General features: G+C 44.8%; 1 protein-coding gene across 3 annotated transcripts in view; it reads right to left on the minus strand.

The window, feature by feature from the left end:
• LOC139537444 (mediator of RNA polymerase II transcription subunit 13-like) overlaps window positions 1–20,967 on the minus strand; it is a 151,921-nt gene that overhangs the window by 104,210 nt on the left and 26,744 nt on the right. For all 3 annotated transcript variants that reach the window (XM_071338738.1, XM_071338737.1, XM_071338735.1), the window contains exon 3: window positions 19,330–19,498. In XM_071338738.1, coding sequence (XP_071194839.1) covers window positions 19,330–19,498 — 169 coding nt within the window. The remainder of the gene's footprint in view (window positions 1–19,329; window positions 19,499–20,967) is intronic.

Consider the following 20,967-nt stretch of genomic DNA (forward strand, 5'->3'; position numbering starts at 1 on the left):
TTTACACACATGTAACGGTGCGTAGAGTGATGGGTGTGGAGTCAGGTGCAGAGAGCAGAGGATTCGGAAAAAAACACTTTATTCCGTACAATACCGCGCACAGAGAGGGTGACGCCGAACATAGGCGTAAACACTCCAAAAATAATGTACTACACAGGTACATATGCTGTACAGCGGACAATCCAAAAAGACAGAGACACTCCTATACCACCTACAGCAAAACAATCCCGCACGAACACAAGCGGGCTAACTGCACTTAAATAACCCAACCCAAAAACCCCAAATAAGGAACAGGTGAAACCAATTAGACCCAACAAAACGAAAAGGGAAAAAGGGATCGGTAGCAGCTAGTAGACCGGCGACGACGACCGCCGAGCGCCACCCGAACGAGAAGGGGAGGAGCCACCTTCGGTGATATTCGTGACAACACCTTTACCCTTTCTACTTCTTGTTGTGTTACAAAGTGGGATTAAAATGGACTTAATTGCCATTTTATGTCAACGATCTACTCAAAATACTCTGTAATGTCAAAGTAGAAGAACAATTCTAACATTTACAGAAATTATCTGAAAAATGTAAAATACTAATATATATTGATTAGATAAGTATTCAACCCCCCGAGTCAATACATGTTAGAATCACCTTTGGCAGTGATTACAGCTGTGACTCTTTCTGGGTAAGTCTCTAGGAGCTTTGCGCACCTGGATTGTACAATATTTGCACATTATTATTTTAAAAAGTCTTCAAGCTCTGTCAAGTTGAGCATTGTTAACAGCCATTTTTAAGTCTTGCCACAGATCTTCAAGCCGATTCAAGTCAAAACTGTAACTAGACCACTCAGGAACATTCAATGTCATCTTGGTAAACAACTCCAGTGTATATTTGGCCTTGTGTTTTAGGTTATTGTTCTGCTGAAAGGTGAATACTTTCTGAAGGCAATGTACATGTTTCAAGCAGATCTTTTCGTGTCTGCTAAATAGCATATACATTGCCTTCAGAAAGTACACAAACAACTTGACTTTTTCCACATTTTGTTGTGATACGGCCTGAATTTAAACTGAATTGAGATTTAGATTGTTTTTCTGGCCTACACACAACACCCCATAATGTCAAAATGGAATTATGTTTATAGACATTTTTACAAATGAATTAATAATGAAAAGCTTGAGTTCAGGAGAAAAAATGTGTGTAAAAAAGTCACATAATAAGTTGCATGGATTCACTCTGTGTGCAAAAATAGTGTTTAACATGATTTTTTTATGACTACCTCATCTCTGTACCCCACACATACAATTATCTGTAAGGTCCCTCAGTCAAGCAGTTCATTTCAAACACAGATTCACCCACAAAGACCAGGGAGATTTCCCAATACCTCGCAAAGAAGGGCACCTATTGGTAGATGGGTAAAAAAAAAAAAACAGACATTGAATATCCCTTTGAGCATGGTGAAGTTATTAATTACACTTTGGATGGTGCATCAATACACCCAGTCACTACAAAGATACAGGCGTCCTTCCTAACTCATTTGCCGGAGAGGGAAGAAACTGCTCAGCGATTTCACCATGAGGCCATTGGTGACTTTAAAACAGTTACAGAGTTTAATGGCTGTGACAAGGAGAAAACTGAGGATGGATCAACAGCATTGTAGTTACTCCACAAAACTAACCTAATTGACAGAGTGAAAAGAAGGATTAATACAATTTCCAAAACATGCATCCTGTTTGCAACAAGGCACTAAAGTAATACTGCAAAAAATGTGGCAAAGCAATTAACTTTTTGTCCTGAATACAAAGTGTTATGTTTGGGGCAAAGCCAATACAACTTATTACTGAGTACCACTCACTATATTTTAAAGCATAGTGGTGGCTGCATCATGTTATGGATATGCTTGTAATCGTTAAGCACTGGGGAGTTTTTCAGGATAAAAAATAAATGGAATGGAGCTAAGCAAAGGAAAAATCCTAGAGGAAAACCTGGTTCAGTCTGCATCCCACCAGACACTGGGAAATGAATTCACCTTTCAGCAGGACAACAACCTAAAACACAAAACCAAATGTACACTGGAGTTGCATACTAAGAAGACAGTGAATGTTCTTGAGTGGCCGAGTTATTATAATTTTTTCAACCAATTTTGAATTCAGGCTGTAACAACAACATGTGGAATAAGTCAAGGGATATGAATACTTTCTGAATGCATTGTATATGAAACTTTGGTAAACTTGGAATGATAGTTTGTGAACTTGATACACAGAAAATGAATGCAATATTTACCACACTGTAGCTGAAAATACAAATATTGAATTTGAATATTCAATTAAATTGAAATATAACTTTAAAACTGAATGTAAGTCATTAAATTCCATGTCAAATCATGAAATACAAGTCTTAATGTTTTTATTCAATTATTGAATTTGTGCATTACAAATTCAATATCTAAATGCAAATTTAATAAATATTGAATTCAAATACAGTTTCTGTTGGCAATGAAATCGCTCCATAATTTCCTCACTACGGTCTGTCTGTCTCTGGAATAGCCTCCCTCTTTCTCCTGTCTGTCTCCACTCAGACATTCTGGCTGCTGTTAGGTTCCAACAGAGCAGCCTGTCTCTGCCTGTCCTGGGGCCTTGGGGCAGACTGACTGGGAGGTCACAGTGGGACGGTCTCTCCTTGCCCCCAAGGCAGCCTGACTGGGAGGTCACAGTGGGACGGTCTCTCCCCTGCCCCCAGGGCAGCCTGACTGGGAGGTCACAGTGGGACGGTCTCTCCCTGCCCCCAGGGCAGCCTGACTGGGAGGTCACAGTGGGACGGTCTCTCCCTGCCCCCAGGGCAGCCTGACTGGGAGGTCACAGTGGGACGGTCTCTCCCTGCCCCCAGGGCAGCCTGACTGGGAGGTCACAGTGGGACGGTCTCTCCCTGCCCCCAGGGCAGCCTGACTGGGAGGTCACAGTGGGACGGCCTCTCCCTGCCCCCAGGGCAGCCTGACTGGGAGGTCACAGTGGGACGGCCTCTCCCTGCCCCCAGGGCAGCCTGACTGGGAGGTCACAGTGGGACGGCCTCTCCCTGCCCCCAGGGCAGCCTGACTGGGAGGTCACAGTGGGACGGTCTCTCCCTGCCCCCAGGGCAGCCTGACTGGGAGGTCACAGTGGGACGGTCTCTCCCTGCCCCCAGGGCAGCCTGACTGGGAGGTCATAGTGGGACGGCCTCTCCCTGCCCCCAGGGCAGCCTGACTGGGAGGTCAAAGTGGGACGGTCTCTCCCTTCCCCCAGGGCAGCCTGACTGGGAGGTCACAGTGGGACGGCCTCTCCCTGCCCCCAGGGCAGCCTGACTGGGAGGTCACAGTGGGACGGCCTCTCCCTGCCCCCAGGGCAGCCTGACTGGGAGGTCACAGTGGGACGGTCTCTCCCTGCCCCCAGGGCAGCCTGACTGGGAGGTCACAGTGGGACGGTCTCTCCCTGCCCCCAGGGCAGCCTGACTGGGAGGTCACAGTGGGACGGTCTCTCCCTGCCCCCAGGGCAGCCTGACTGGGAGGTCAAAGTGGGACGGTCTCTCCCTGCCCCCAGGGCAGCCTGACTGGGAGGTCACAGTGGGACGGTCTCTCCCTGCCCCCAGGGCAGCCTGACTGGGAGGTCACAGTGGGACGGTCTCTCCCTGCCCCAAGGGCAGCCTGACTGGGAGGTCAAAGTGGGACGGCCTCTCCCTGCCCCAAGGGCAGCCTGACTGGGAGGTCAAAGTGGGACGGCCTCTCCCTGCCCCCAGGGCAGCCTGACTGGGAGGTCAAGGTGGGACGGCCTCTCCCTGCCCCCAGGGCAGACAGACTGGGAGGTCACGGTGGGACAGTAGGAAGCCAGGTAGAGCCTTGGGGAGAATAACCATGTCTCAGGTATTGACTGGCTCGCTATCTTTTCACATAGAGAGAGACTGTGTGCCATATAGAGAGCCTGTGTGCCATAGAGAGAGACTGGCGGCCATAGAGAAAGACTGGCAGCCATAGAGAGAGACCGTGTGCCATAGAGAGAGACTGTGTGCCATAGAGAGAGACGGTGTGCCATAGAGAGAGACTGTGTGGTATTGTGTAGATGGGTGAGAGAAAAAATCTATTTAATACATTTTGAATTCAAGCTGTAACACAACAAAATGTGGAATAAGTCAAGGGGTGTGAATACTTTCTGAAGGCACTGCATTTGTCTGTCTTCATGTGCATTTGTGTGTTTGCTATTGTTTTATGTTTGTAAACATGTGTGTCTATCTACCTGTGAATGTGTGTGTATATTTGTGTGTCTGTATCTGCATGTGTGTGTTGGGAGGGGATACATTGAGTGCTTTAGCCCCAGACTGGAGGCAGTGTGTGTGTGTGTGTGTCTTTATCCTGCACTGTCCTACTTAACGCTCCTCTGCTCTCTGATTCTGCCCTGCACAGGAGAGGAGTGTCACTCACCACCCTCCCTTCCCCCTCCATCTCTCCATCTGAGAGGGAGTGAGGGAAGGACAGAGAGCAAGAGAGAGCGCGAGAGAGCGCGAGAGTGAGAGAGAGAAGGAGATGGGGGAGGCAGAGAGGGAGGGAGGAAAGGAAGAGAGTGAGGAAGAGAGGAGGGGAAGAGCGAGCAAGGAGAACTGTACAACCCACGGATGCAAACACTCGTCATAAACACACAGGCATATGCTCCATTGCATAACGTACTGCATTGCATTAATTAATTGTCAGTCAGGCAAACTGATATCAACCATTCCATTTAATAACAAAGAACCTGTTCAATCTGCTATAAATCTAACAGAAGCTAACACTGAAAGTATACATGGACTTCATGTGTTGTTTAGTGAATTTATTGAACACTTAGCCATATTTAAAAGGAAATGTTGAGATCAAGCAGAATTATCAAGCAAAATCTATCAACATATCAAGAAAATTCTATTAATATTATGAACATTGGCTAGGAGATGACTGATCTTAAAGAATTTCTGAGCTCTTTGAAAATGGGACCAATTAGGTCTAGGGTAAACAACACATAGACAAGTCTGTTTGAAGCTGACCAATAGCGGACAGGCATCCTCCTTCCCCATGGAAACACACAATCCCCATCCCGGGGTGCATCTCCCTGCTGCCATGACAACGAGGAGGTTCTCTCCCTTCCTCTTTCAGACAGTGCATTCTCTCTCAAACACATTACAGCAGCAGAAGACTTCAGAGAGGTGCTTTGGGGTTATCTAGAGCAGGTTTACAGACCTGATCTCTCTCTCTCCCTCTCTCCCTCCTAGGTGGGACATCCACATATCATATTTTGTTTTGGGGGGGGGGGGCGATGGGGGACTGATGGGGGGGTGTGAGGTGGGGTGCTGTGGGATTATTTAAGATACTCTTCGAAAAGGATGGGTTTCGCAGCACAACCAAACAGTGAGTTTGCAGTCTGAGCTAGCCTGCTTTGCATAAGATATTAGATTATTATAGTGACTGGGAGAGTGTGACTTTAAGCTGCAGCACGGTTGCTGCGACGACAGCATGACATGGCCTACAACTCTAACGTTAACACGTTTACCCAGGTCACCTGAGAAAAGTATTTATCTGTACTCAACACTAGAGGTTGACACGGGAACAGGACTCCCGCGGGACCCGCAGGAATGGTAGTGTAGGCCTAATATAGTTTACTTAATAAGAATCAATAAAAATAATATACTGTAATTTCCCCCCTCCCCCTTCAGTCGGCTCATTCTCCCGCGCCTCACTCCAGTTGTAGCCAGAAACTACTTTACCTCAGATGCCGTATAATAAGAGTTTGGTAGCAGCAGTTGTGATGTGTGTGTAGCATGAATGTATAAGAGTGTGTGTGTATATCTCTGTGTGTGTATGCATGAGTGAGTGCATGTGTGCTAAGGTGTGGAGAATCAGAACAGGTGGTCAGTACAGTTCAAGTGCTCAGCAGTCTGATTTGCTTGTAGATAGAAACTGTCTCTGAGCCTTTTGGTATCAGACATCATGCTCCGATACCGTCTGCCCAATGGCAAGGGAGAGAACAGCTTGTGGCTGGGGTGTGTCGGGTCCTTGGTGATACTGCTCACCTTCCTCAGGCACCGTTTCGACTAGATATCCTGGATGGGTCGGAGCACAGTCCCAGTGATGTACTGGGCCGTCTTCACCTGCTGGAGGGCCTTGCGGTCGTAGACGGAGCAATTCCCATACTAAGCCGTGATGCAACCAGTTAGGATGCTCTCGATGGTGCAGCAGTAGTATTTGGAGAGGACCCTCATGCCTACAACTGTGGTGTTGTCGGCAAACTTGTTGATGGAGTTGGTGTTGTGCAAATCCACGCAGTCGTGGGTGAACAGGGAGTACAGCAGAGGACTGAGGACACACCCCTGGGGGGCCCGTGTGTTAACAGTTAGTGTGGAGAAGGTGTTGTTGTCAATCCTCACAGCTTGTGGTCTGCCTGTCAGGAAGTCCAGGATCCAGTTGCAGGCGGTGGTGTCCAGACCCAGGGCTCTGTGCTTGGTGTCGAGCTTGGAGGGAACAACAGTGTTGAATGCTGAACTGTAGTCAATGAACAGAATTCTCACATAGGTGTTCCTCTTGTCTAGATGTGTTACGGCCATGTGAATAGTGATGGAAATGGCATCTTCCGTGGATCTATTGGAGTGGGTCCATTGGAGTGGGTCCAGAGGCACTTCATGATCACCAAGGTGAGCACGATGTGGCAATAGTCATTTGGGCATGTCACCTCCTTAAAGCAAAGTTGAAGATGTCTGAGAAGATGCCCGCCAGCTGGTCAGCACACACCCTGAGGACGCTGCCAGGGATGCCATCTAGGCAGGTGCCCTTGCGAGTAATCACTCTTTTGAGAGTTTTCCTCACGTCAGCCTTGGAGATCAAAAGCACCTGGTAGTCCAGAGCACGAGTCTTCCTGGATGGCTCGGTATTATCTGCCTCGAAGTGAGCATAGAATGTGACAGCAAGCCAACTCCATCACCTGGCATCAACTGCATCATCATCATCAACTGCATCATCATCTGTCACTGGCCACCCATTCCAAAACAGACTGCAACTCTTTGTTACGGGTTTCAGTGACTTCATTAGCTGTAGTTGCTACACACATGCTTTGTTTAATGCCAGTGGCAGGTCATTGGTAAAAATAGAAAAGAGTAGAGGGCCTAGAGAGCTGCCCTGCGGTACACCACACTTTACATGTTTGACATTAGAGAAGCTTCCATTAAAGAAAACCCTCTGAGTTCTATTAGATAGATAGCTCTGAATCTACGATATGGCAGAGGTTGAAAAGCCATAGCACATACGTTTTTTCGACAAAATATCAAAGGCTGCACTGAAATCTAACAGTACAGCTCCCACAATCTTCTTATTGTCAATTATTTTCAGCCAATCATCAGTCATTTGTGTCAGTGCAGTACATGTTGAGTGCCCTTCTCAATAAGCATGCTGAAAGTCTGTAAATTTGTTTACAGAGAAATAGCATTGTATTTGGTCAAACACAATTTTTTCCAACAGTTTGATAAGAGCTGGCAGCAAGCTTATAGGTCTGCTGTTATAACCAATAAAGGCCGCTGTACCACTCTTGGGTAGCGGAATTACTTTGGCTTCCCTCCAGGCCTGAGGACAAAGACTTTCCTCTAGGCTCAGATTAAAAATATGACAGATAGGAGTGGCGATAGAGTCAGCTACCACCCTCAGTAGCTTTCCATCTAAGTTGTCAACGCCAGGAGGTTTGTCATTATTGATCGACAACAATCATTCTTCCACCTCTCCCACACTAACTTTACAAAATTCAAACTTGCACTGCTTTTCTTTCATTATTTGTTTTTTTATGCAGGAATACAATTGCTCACTGTTCGTTGTGGGCATATCCTGTCTAAGTATGCCCACTTTGCCAATGAAATAATCATTAAAATAACTGCCAACATCAAATGGTTTTGTGATGAATAAACCATCTGATTCGATGAAAGATGGAGTTGAATTTGATTTTTCTTCCCATAATTTAATTTAAAGTACTCCAAAGTTTTTTCCATCATTCTTTATATCATCGATCTTGGCTTCATAATAAAGTTTCTTCTTTTTGCTGAGTTTAGTCAAATAATTTCTCAATTTGCAGTAAGTAAGCCAGTCAGATGTGCAGCCAGACTTATTAGCCACTCCTTTTGCCACATTTCTTTCAACCATACAGTTTTTCAATTCCACATCCATCCATGGAGCCGTAACAGTTCTAACAGTCAGTTTCTTAACAGGTGCATGCTTATCAAAAATTGGAAGAAGCAATTTCATAAATTCATCAAGTGCAGTGTCTGGATGCTCCTCATTAATCACATCAGACCAACAAATATTTTTAACATCATCCACATTAGGGTCACAACAAAATATTTTGTATGATCTCTTATGCTATTTTAGGCCCAGCTGTTGGAACTTTGGCTTTCCTAGATATAGCCACTATATTGTGATCACTGCATCCAATGGGTACAGATATAGCTTAAGGACAAAGTTCTACAGCATTAGTAAAAATGTGATCGATACATGTGGATGATCTTGTTCCTGTAGTGTTTGTAAACACCATAGTAGGTTGATTAATAACCTGAACCAGATTACAGGCACTGGTTACATTAAGAAGCTTCGGATAGCTTGATGAAAACCAGTTAATATTCAGGTCCCCAAGAAAGTTGACCTCTCTGTTTACATCACATACACTATCAAGCATTTCACACATATTATTTAGATAATGACTGTTAGCACGTCGTGGCCTGTAGCAACACCCCAAAGGAAAAGGCTTAGATGTGCCAAGTGAACCTGCAACCACAACACTTCAGTAACACTTGACATAAGATCTTCTCTAAGCATTACAGGGATATGGCTCTGAAAATATACAGCAACACCTCCCCCTAAGCATTTCTGTCTCTTCTATAAATGTTATATCCTTGTATTGCTACTGATGTATCATAAAATTAATTATCTAAGTGAGTCTCAGAAATGGCTAATAAATGAATGTTATCTGATGTTAGAAAGTTTTTGATTTCATTAACCTTATTTCTAAGGCTACATACAGTGGGGAGAACAAGTATTCGAGACACTGCCGATTTTCCTACTTACAAAGCATGTAGAGGTCTGTAATATTTATCATAGGTACACTTCAACTGTGAGAGACGAAATCTAAAACAAAAATCCAGAAAATCACATTGTATGATTTTTAAGTAAATAATTTGCATTTTATTGCATGACATAAGTATTTGATACATCAGAAAAGCAGAACATAATATTTGGTACAGAAACCTTTGTTTGCAATTACAGAGATCATACGTTTCCTGTAGTTCTTGACCAGGTTTGCACACACTGCAGCAGGGATTTTGGCCCACTCCTCCATACAGACCTTCTCCAGATCCTTCAGGTTTCGGGGCTGTCGCTGGGCAATACGGACTTTCAGCTCCCTCCAAAGATTTTCTATTGGGTTCAGGTCTGGAGACTGGCTAGGCCACTCCAGGACCTTGAGATGCTTCTTACGGAGCCACTCCTTAGTTGCCCTGGCTGTGTGTTTCGGGTCGTTTTCATGCTGGAAGACCCAGCCACAACCTATCTTCAATGCTCTTACTGAGGGAAGGAGGTTGTTGGCCAAGATCTCGCGATACATGGCCCCATCCATCCTACCCTCAATACGGTGCAGTCGTCCTGTCCCCTTTGCAGAAAAGCATCCCCAAAGAATGATGTTTCCACCTCCATGCTTCACGGTTGGGATGGTGTTCTTGGGGTTGTACTCATCCTTCATCTTCCTCCAAACACGGCGAGTGGAGTTTAGACCAAAATGCTCTATTTTTGTCTCATCAGACCACATGACCTTCTCCCATTCCTCCTCTGGATCATCCAGATGGTCATTGGCAAACTTCAGACGGGCCTGGACATGCGCTGGCTTGAGCAGGGGGACCTTGCGTGCGCTGCAGGATTTTAATCCATGACGGCGTAGTGTGTTACTAATGGTTTTCTTTGAGACTGTGGTCCCAGCTCTCTTCAGGTCATTGACCAGGTCCTGCCGTGTAGTTCTGGGCTGATCCCTCACCTTCCTCATGATCATTGATGCCCCACGAGGTGAGATCTTGCATGGAGCCCCAGACCGAGGGTGATTGACCTTCATCTTGAACTTCTTCCATTTTCTAATAATTGCGCCAACAGTTGTTGCCTTCTCACCAAGCTGCTTGCCTATTGTCCTGTAGCCCATCTCAGCCTTGTGCAGGTCTACAATTTTATCCCTGATGTCCTTACACAGCTCTCTGGTCTTGGCCATTGTGGAGAGGTTGGAGTCTGTTTGATTGAGTGTGTGTGTGACAGGTGACTTTTATACAGGTAACAAGTTCAAACAGGTGCAGTTAATACAGGTAATGAGTGGAGAACAGGAGGGCTTCTTAAAGAAAAACTAACATGTCTGTGAGAGCCGGAATTCTTACTGGTTGGTAGGTGATCAAATAATTATGTCATGCAATAAAATGCTAATTAATTACTTAAAAATCATACAATGTGATTTTCTGGATTTTTGTGTTAGATTCCGTCTCTCACAGTTGAAGTGTACCTATGATAAATTACAGACCTCTACATGCTTTGTAAGTAGGAAAACCTGCAAAATCGGCAGTGTATCAAATACTTGTTCTCCCCACTGTATATTAATATGGGCTATTTTCAGCCATTTCCTATGTAGCTTATCAGAGATAGACATAATACTGAAAAGAGCAAACAAAGCCAGAGAAACAAATATACATTCAGCAGTCCATTAATCAATTGGTGTGTGTGTGTACTGCTTTGTCGAGACAAGTCCAAAATCCCCGTCATCCACGTGAAGAAAAGACGGCAAAAAAGGGGTAGGAGGGTAGAGTGCCTCGTAAGAATTTGGCCTACGAGTAGGTAAACCACCACTATCCTCTGTATTATTGGCCAATGTTCAATCATTGGAAAACAATCTACAATTAAGACTATCCTACCAACAGGACATTAAAAACTGTAATATCTTAAGTTTCACCGAGACGTGGCTAACCGACAACACGGATAATATAGAACTGGCTGACTTCTCCGTGCATTGGCAGGACAGAGCAGCTACGTCTGGTAAGATGAGGGGCGAGGGTGTGTGTCTATTTGTCAATTACTGCTAGAGCGCAGTCAAATATTAAAGAAGACTTGAGATATTGCTCGAAAGGATGTAGAATACCTCATGATAAGCTGTAGACCACACTATATACCAAGAGAGTTCTCATCTATATTATTCGTAGCCATCTATTTACTACCACAAAGCTGCCCAGTGACGCAAGCCTACCAAACGAGCTAAATGCTTTTTATGCTCGCTTCGAGGCAAGCAACACTGAAGCATGCGGGAGAACACCAGCTGTTCCGGACGACTGTGTGATGATACTCTCCACTTCTTATGGCTGCAGGGGCAGTATTGAGTAGCTTGGATGAAAGGTGCACAGAGGTGCCCAGAGTAAACGGCCTGCTCCTCAGTCATAGTTGCTAATATATGCATATTATTATTAGTATTGGATAGAAAACACTCTGAAGTTTCTAAAACTGTTTGAATTGTGTCTGTGAGTATAACATAACTCATATGGCAGGCAAAAACCTGAGAAAAAATCTAAACAGGAAGTGGGAATTCTGAGGATTTTCAACCAAGATCCTATTGAAATCACAGCGAGATATGGATGAGTTTGCACTTCCTACGGCTTCCACTAGATGTCAACAGTCTGTAGAACCTTGTCTGATGCCTCTACTGTGAAGGGGGGCCGAATGAGAGGGGAATTAGTAAGGTCTGCCATGACCTGACTATGCTTTGACCATGCTTTGACCATGCTTTGACCATGCGCATTCACATGAGAGGGAGCTCTGTTCCATCGCTCATCTGAAGTCAATGTAATTCTCCGGTTGGAACGTTATTCAAGATGTATGTTAAAAGCATTCTAAAGATTGATTCAATACATCGTTTGACATGTTTCTACTGACTGTTACGGAACTTTTGGACATTTTGTCAGCTTTTAGTGAACGCGCTTCCTGACGTAGGATTTGTTTACCAAACACGCTACCAAAAATAGCTATTTGGACATAAATTATGGACATTACCGAACAAAACAAACATTTCTTATGGAAGTGGGAGTCCTGGTAGTGCATTCCGATGAAGATCAGCAAAGGTAAGTGAAAATTTATAATGCTTTTTATGAGTTTTGTTGACTGCACAATTTGGCGGGTAACTGTATGGCTTGCTTTTGTGGCTGAACGCTGTTTTCAGGTTATTGAATATTGTGTTTTGCCGTAAAGCTTTTTGAAATCTGACACAGCGGTTGCATTAAGAACAAGTGTATCTTTAATTCTATGTAAAACATGTATCTTTCATCAAAGTTTATGATGAGTATTTCTGTTATTTGACGTGGCTCTCTGCAATTTCTCCGGATATTTTGGAGGCATTTCTGAACATGGCGCCAATGTAAACTGAGGTTTTTGGATATAAATATGAACTTAATCGAACAAGACATATATGTATTGTGTAACATGAAGTCCTATGAGTGTCATCTGATGAAGATCATCAAAGGTTAGTGACTAATTTTATCTCTATTTGTGCTTTTTGTGACTCCTCTCTTTGGCTGGAAAAATGGCAGAATTTTTCTGTGAGTTGGTGGTGACCTAACTTAAACAGGTCAACATTCACAAAGCCGCAGGGCCAGACGGATTACCAGGACGTGTACTCAAAGCATGTGCTGACCAACTGGCAAGTGTCTTCACTTACATTTTCAACCTCTCCCTGACCAAGTCTGTAATACCTATATGTTTCAAACATATCCTGTGCCAAAGAAAGTGAAGGTAACCTGCCTTAATGATTACAGCCTTGTTGCACTCAAAAGCCATGAAGTGCTTTGAAAGGCTAGTCATGGCTCACATCAACACCATCATACCGGAAACCCTAGACCCACTCCAATCTGCATACCACCCAAACAGATCCACAGATGACGCAATCTCAATTGCACTCCACACTGCCCTTTCCCACCTGGACAGAAGGAACACCGATGTGAGAATGCTGTTTCTTGACTACAGCTCAGCGTTTAACACCACAGTGTCCATATAGCGCATCACTAAGCTAAGGACCCTGGGACTAAACACCTCCCTCCGCAACTGGATCCGCACCCAGGTAGTAAGGGTAGGCAACAACACATCTGCCGCGCTGATCTTCAACACTTGTGCCCATCGGGGTGTGTGCTTATTCCCCTCCTGCACTCCATGTTCACACACGACTGCGTGGCCGTGCACTACTCCAACACCATCATTAAGTTTGCTGACGACACAACAGTGGTAGGCCTGATCACTGACAACGATGAGACAGCCTATAGGGAGTAGGTCAGAGACCTGGCAGTGTAGTGCCAGGACAACAACCTCTCCCTCAATGTGAGGAAGACAATGGAGCTGATCATGGACTATAAGAAAAGGAGGGCCGAACAGGCCCCCATTAACATTGACGGGGCTGTAGTGGAGAAGGTCGAGAGTTTCAAGTTCCTTGGTGTCCACATCACAAACGAACTATCATGGTCCAAACGCACCATGACAGTTGTGAAGAAGATAGTCTCCCCTCAGGAGACTGAAAATATTTGTCATGGGTCCCCAGATCCTCAAAAAGTTCTATAGCTGCATCATCGAGAGCATCCTGACTGGTTGCATCACCGCCTGGTATGGCAACTGCTCAGCATCTTACAGTAAGGCGCTAAAGAGGGTACTGCGTACGGCCCAGTACATCACTGGGGCCAAGCTTCCTGCCATCCAGGACGTCTATACCAGGCGGTGTCAGAGGAAGGCCCAAAAGGTTGTCAAAGACTCCAGTCGCCCAAGTCATAGATTGCTGTCTCTGCTACCGCATGGCAAGCGGTACCGGAGCCTCAAGTCTAGGTCCAGAAGGCTCCTTAACACCTTCTACCCACAAGCCATAAGACTGATGAAATATTAATAAAATGGCCAAACGGACTATTTACATTGACACCCCCCCTCCTTTGTTTTTACACTGGTGCTATCTGCTGTTTATTATCTATGCATAGTCACTTTACAAATTACCTCTATTAACCTATAACCCAGCACATTGACTCGGTACCGGTACCCCCTGTATATAGCCTCGTTATTGTTTATTAACTTTCTTGTGTTACTTTTTGATCAATTTTTGTATTTTAGATTATTTTGGAAATGTTTTCTTGACTCTATTTCTTGAACTGCATTGTAAGTAAGCATTTCACCGTAAGGTCTACACCTGTTGTATTCGGCGCATGTGACAAATACAATTTGATTTGATTATTTGAAAACAACGCAACCATTCCTGAACCAGTAGTTAGGAGAACAGAAAAGTAATTTCACTTCTATAACCCCCAGGGGTAGTGGGAAATGCTGTAAGGTAGGTATTCCCAAACTGGGGTACGCGCAATGCATTCGGGGGTACGCCAAATAAAAATCTGATTCACATTACAGGGCTATACATTTGGGAGAGGTTTTTCTCTCGCTTGAGTAGCCTCGTTTCATTGCCAAAAATAATGCCCTTTGCAACCACATACCTAGAGTTGAAGTCAGAAGTTTACATACACCTTAGCCAAATACATTTAAAATCACTTTTTTCATAATTCTTGACATTTAATCATAGTAAAAATTTCCTGTCTTAGGTCATTTAGTTTTACCACTTTATTTTAAGAATGTGAAATGTCAGAGTAATAGTAGAGAGTGATTTATTTCAGCTTTTATTTCTTTCATCACATTCCCAGTGGGTCAGAAGTTTACATACACTCAGTTAGTATTTGGTAGCATTTGGGTCAAACGTTTCAGGTAGCCTTCGACAAGCTTTCCACAATAAATTGGGTGAATTTTGGCCCATTCCTCCTGACAGAGCTGGTGTAACTGAGTCGGGTTTGTAGGCCTCCTTGCTCGCACACACTTTTTCAGTTCTGCCCACAAATTTTCTATAGGATTGAGGTCAGGGCTTTGTGATGGCCACTCCAATACCTTGACTTTGTTGTCCTTAAGCCATTTTGCCCCAACTTTGGAAGTATGCTTGGGGTCACTATCCATTTGGAAGACCCATTTGCGACCAAGCTTTAACTTCCTGACTGATGTCTTGAGATGTTGCTTCAATATATCCACGTAATTTTCCTTCTCATGATGCCATCTATTTTGTGAAGTGCACCAGTCCCTCCTGCAGCAAAGCACCCCCACAACATGATGCTGCCACCCCCGTGCTTCACGGTTGGGATGGTGTTCTTCGGCTTGCAAGCCTCCCCCTTTTTCCTCCAAACATAATGATGGTCATTACGGCAAAATAGTTAATATTTTTGTTTCATCAGACCAGAGGACATTTCTCCAAAAAGTATGATCTTTGTCCCCATGTGCAGTTGCAAACCGTAGTCTGGTTTTTCATGGCGGTTTTGGAGCAGTGGCTTCTTCCTTGCTGAACGGCCTGTCAGGTTATGTCGATATTGGACTCGTTTTACTGTGTTTCCTCCAGCATCTTCACACGGTCCTTTGCTGTTGTTCTGGGATTGATTTGCACTTTTCGCTCCAAAGTATGTTCATCTCTAGGAGACAGAACGCGTCTCCTTCCTGAGCGGTATGACGGCTACGTGGTCCCATGATGTTTATACTTGCGTACTATTGTTTGTACAGATGAACGTGGTACCTTCAGGCGTTTGGAAATTGCTTCCAAGGATGAACCAGACTTGTGGAGGTCTACAATTTTTTTTCTGAGGTCTTGGCTGATTTCTTTTGATTTTCCCATGATGTCAAGCAAAGAGGCACTGAGTTTGAAAGCAGGCCTTGAAATACATCCACAGGTACACCTCCAATTGATTCAAATTATGTCAATCAGCCTATCAGAAGCTTCTAAAGCCATAATTTTCTGGAATTTTCCAAGCTGTTTAAAGGCACAGTCAACTTAGTGTATGTAAACTTCTGACCCACTGTAATTGTGATACAGTGAACTAAAAGTGAAATAATCTGTCTGTAAACAATTATGGGGAAAATGACTTGTGTCATGCACAAAGTAGATGTCCTAACCGACTTGCCAAAACTATAGTGTGTTAACAAGAAATGTGTGGAGTGGTTGAAAAACTTGTTTTAATGTCTCCAACCTAAGTGTATGTAAACTTCCGACTTCAACTGTATGTGAGAGTGGATTCTTGGCCCTCGCTAGCATGAAAGCTAAATACAGGCAGACTGTGTGTTGGAAATTATTTAAGACTGAGACTCTCTCCAATACAACCCAACCCCTTGCAGAGTTATGTGCATCCGTTCAAGCACACCCTTCTCATTAACCTGTGGTGAGTTATTCACAATTTTCGATGAACAAATAAAAGTTTTATATGTAAGATGGTTAAATAAAGAGCAAGATTATTGATTATTATTATATTATTATTTGTGCCCTGGTCCTATAAGAGCTCTTTGTCACTTCCCACAAGCTGGGTTGTGACAAAAACTCACACTCATTGTTATGTTTAATAAAAGTATTGTATAGTGTGTGTGTGTGTGTGGCAGGCTTACAACGATGGCAAAAAACAATGTTTGAGAGTGCGCTGACCCTGGTGCTAGAGGGGGTACGCAGCTGGAGGTTGAATGTTTGAAGGGGTACAGGACTATAAAAGGTTTTGGAAGCACTGCTGTAAGGTATGTGCTGTAAGGTATGTGTGATAAGGTGTACGGTATCGCCAACCTGGTAGATGGAGGCTCCCTGGGGGAAGAACAGCCATCTACAGTGGCTCCTCTAGGACAAATTTAACCTTGCCATGGTGAAAAACACACAGAGCTGGGAGACTTGGAGCTGGCCACTGGGGAGGTAAAGCAAAGAGCTCCTTCTCTCTCTCTCAATACTAGACCTGAGCAGCACCTCAGCACTGTGTACCTAACAGTCTAACAACTCAAACAATACTCTCTGGAAATAAACATCCTTATAATGTCCCAGTTAAATAGAAAGGATAATAAGCAACTTTTCCTCTTGAAAGATGGTGGTTAAAAGGTACAAGGCCTCCTCCTCAGATAGACCAGAGGTTCCGACCGGGCACAACATTAAAACACAAGCCATGTGTTATGAATGTCCGATCGTCATGGCTTTGCTCTTAGTCTGGCCTCTGTGGCCGAGCGGCTGGAACAGGAACAAACTGCTGAGTGAAGAACAACAACAACATCCTAAGGAGAACATGGCTGGTCTCTTTCTGCGTGGCTGAAGATCTACAATATTTATACCCTGTCCCCATCCCCTTGCAGCACAGTGGGTGGAGACTGGAGAGAAAGGGCCTGGCTTGGCTGGCTGCGAATTCCAGGGCTGACTGAGGAAACCCCATTGTTCATTTTCCTCGACTGGGCCAGCCAGCAGAGGTAAAGAGAGAGAGAGCAGTGCTGCTGAGGTTAGGTGTTAGTAGTATGATTATGCGAAAATTAAGCCATTTTATTCCCATTCAAGCGCAAGAAAACTTTTTAATAAGGAGTAATATTTCAGGGGCTCTGAAAAGACTGTTAAGGCTGGAACTTATGATGTGATCATCAGATAAAAATATAACAGCCATCAGATAATCAACTATGGCTGTTACCACAGTAGCACTGTGAAACAACTAACCATAGAATCAACCACCACCATCCTGTGGCCCCAGGCAGCCAGTAGCTCCCAGATTTCACATCACATCACAATGATGCCTGCCTGCCTCACCCGATGGCATTTCCTGTGGTCACCTGATTTCCTGGGGTTTCTGGCAACAACATTTGAGACATTTGTCTAGTACAAAAACTAAAACACACAATACCTTGCCTGGGATGACTGCACTGTGACAACACCGTGAGTCCATCCAGTATGAAACAGAACAGAGCTCCCGTCTCCCCTAGCTTGTTAGTTAGGGTCTTTTATCATTCATTCCTCATTTGCCTTTCAATCCCTGCTCTGGGCTGATAACCACACCACACTGACTACCGTTTAAGTATTTAATCTGCAGAAGCTTCACCTCAGAAATACATAGGCTATATTCACATTGAAATGAAAAGGGACAGGAAGTCTACATAAACAGAGCTCTAAGCCTCCATTGAAATATCAATACACACAAACATCTGGGAGAAATAGGGAGCTAGATGAAGTCGTGGGAGCCATGCAAAGGCAGTGACGGACTGAGTGTCACCACCTCGGTTGTTTTCTCCTCAGCAGCCGTGTACCTCCTCTTATGTAAATCAAATCAAGTTTATTTTATATAGCCCTTCGTACATCAGCTAATATCTCTAAGTGCTGTACAGAAACCCAGCCTAAAACCCCAAACAGCAAGCAATGCAGATGTAGAAGCACATGTAAGAGGCCAGACACTGACAGAAACAAATCCTGCCCACCAAATAGAGGGGAGAGGGGATGGCTCAGCCACTGCTGCGGCTCGACAACACATTTCCAGGGAGTACAGCCGACAGGGTATAGAAAACAGGCTTGACACTGTCTGTAGCCCTGCTCTCCAGTAAAAATCTTCACAACTTGATTTAACCAACGCAGGCAGCACACTTCTCTGTGGGAGATGACAGTGGGTATTGGGCTCAGGACAAAATCTACCCGGTAAGGGAGCAAGAGGGGCACTTATATCTGATTGATTAATAGAGAGATTAATTGATTAATAGAGAGGAAGGGAAGAAGGGGGAACTGGGGAGAGAGGAAGGGAAGAAGGGGGAACTGGGGATGGGTAGAAGGCAGAACTGGGGAGAGGGGAAGGGAAGAAGGGGGGAACTGGGGAGAGAGGAAGGGAAGAAGGGGGGAAGTGGGGAGAGAGGGAAGGAAGAAGGGGGAACTGGGGAGAGAGGAAGGGAAGAAGGGGGAACTGGGGATGGGTAGAAGGCAGAACTGGGGAGAGGGGAAGGGAAGAAGGGGGGAACTGGGGAGAGAGGAATGGAAGAAGGGGGGAACTGGGGGAGTGGGAAGAGAAGAAGGGGGGAACTGGGTAATGGTAAGGGAAGAAGGGGGAACTGGGGAGTGGTAAGGGAAGAAGGGGGGAACTGGGGAGGGAAGAAGGGGGAACTGGGGAGTGGTAAGGGAAGAAGGGGGGAACTGGGGAGTGGGAAGGGAAGGGAAGAAGGGGGGAACTGTGGAGTGGGAAGGGAAGAAGGGGGGAACTGGGGAGTGGGAAGGGAAGAAGGGGGGAACTGGGGAGTGGGAAGGGAAGAAGGGGGGGAGTGGGAATGGAAGAAGGGGGAAACTGGGGATTGAGGAAGGGAAGAAGGGGGGAAGTGGGGAGTGGGAAGGGAAGAAGGGGGAAACTGGGGAGTGGGAATGGAAGAAGGGGGAAACTGGGGAGTGGGAAGGGAAGAAGGTGGAACTGGGGAGTTAGGAGGAGTGAGTAGGAGCATCTTACCTCTTATTAATGGGCTTCTCATCCTTCTCGTAGGGCTTGACGAACCATTTGCCGATGCGTACGAAGCTACGGTTCATGAGACACCGCTCCAGCAGGTTGTGGATGGCTTTGAACAGGAGTGTCCTGCACTCATAGGACAGACCACTCTCCCACACACCGTCTTCCTCAGCTATAGAGACAGACAGGAAGAGAGAGCGATAGGGTTAGAAACAGGACGGAGTGATTTTCTAAAAACAAATGTTTCATGTGTCTCGTCTTCATGCACTTTAGTGTTTCCGTTGGCATGAGATTAAACAAAAAAAAGTCAAGCCTTCAGTTTGAAAAGATGAACTGCTGCAGAGGCAGCAAGCAACTGGTAAAAAGGTTCAGTAGAGACACCTGCAGTGACCCTTAACTCCTGAAACAGCAGCAACTGCTAATCAGCTGCATCAAACATCATTTCTATGGCAATACGACACCCACACTGCTCAAATCATAGTCCAAATGTACCTTTTTTAGCCTAATAATGATGTTGGCAGAAGACTGCCTCAGAAGCAATGGTAAGTTTTGGGTACTTGGTAATTGGCAACTCTTCAGTAGCTAGCTAGAAATATGTTTAAATGTACAATCAGGGCTTTCCTCTGGTGGTGCTGATGTAGGCCTATGGTTGGGTAGTGGGGAGGTCCGGAGGGGGTCAGTACTTACCTTTTTTTTCTGCTGTACCTGCCAGTTCCTGAAACCTAGAATCTTAAATTATATCAAACAACATAGCAAACACAGAGGTCTTGTGTTTGATCCCAAATGATTGAGGTGGTCTCATTAGTTAGGTTTCCATCTAATTGGCGATAGATTTTAACGCAAATATTCTAGAATCTGCATAAAGAAAATGTGCGCATTTTATCAACATTGGTGTTTCCACCAAATGGACTTGTTGCGGATAAAAATCAGCGTTTGATGATGTAGTGCACACAAAATTAACTTTTTTTTTAAGCTTGCATGTACCGAATAAAAATCTAAAGTTCAATGTGTTTCCATCGCATTTTCAACTCAAACGATCATTTAGTTACAAAAGCATGCCAATAGCCCCCCTTAATTCCAGTTATTGCGCTAACACTAGTTAGCGTTGGCTCGCGAAACTACATCTAACTGTATACTGGACACAGACACATAAAAATGGTATCCAAAGGTTTTGCAAAATCCAGAAGTATCCCTTTAAATAGCAAATGTGCTATTCGGCCATGCAGCCGAAACGTGTCGGTTTTAAAAAACTTTGTTTCTATTGAACATGCCATACTAATAAAGGCATTTTAATTAACTATGAAGAATGCCTTGGTCCTCCTTTCTTTTTGATGAGCAAATGTGCCTACTTTGGTCATGGCACGTGCACTCTAGCCAACAGCTCACAGATACAGTGAGGGTAGGCTAGTCTACATCAGTGGTTCCCAAACTTTTATAGTCCCGTACCCCTTCAAACATTCAACCTCCAGCAGCTGCTAGCACCAGGGTCAGCGCACTCTCAAATGTTGGTTTTTGCCATTGTAAGCCTGCCACACACACTATACGATCAATTTCTTAAACATAAGAATGAGTGTGAGGTTTTGTCACAATACGGCTTGTGGAAAGTGACAAAGAGCTCTTATAGGACCAGGGCACAAATAA

Source organism: Salvelinus alpinus, chromosome 13 (assembly GCF_045679555.1).
Source record: "Salvelinus alpinus chromosome 13, SLU_Salpinus.1, whole genome shotgun sequence".
NCBI lineage: Eukaryota > Metazoa > Chordata > Actinopteri > Salmoniformes > Salmonidae > Salvelinus > Salvelinus alpinus.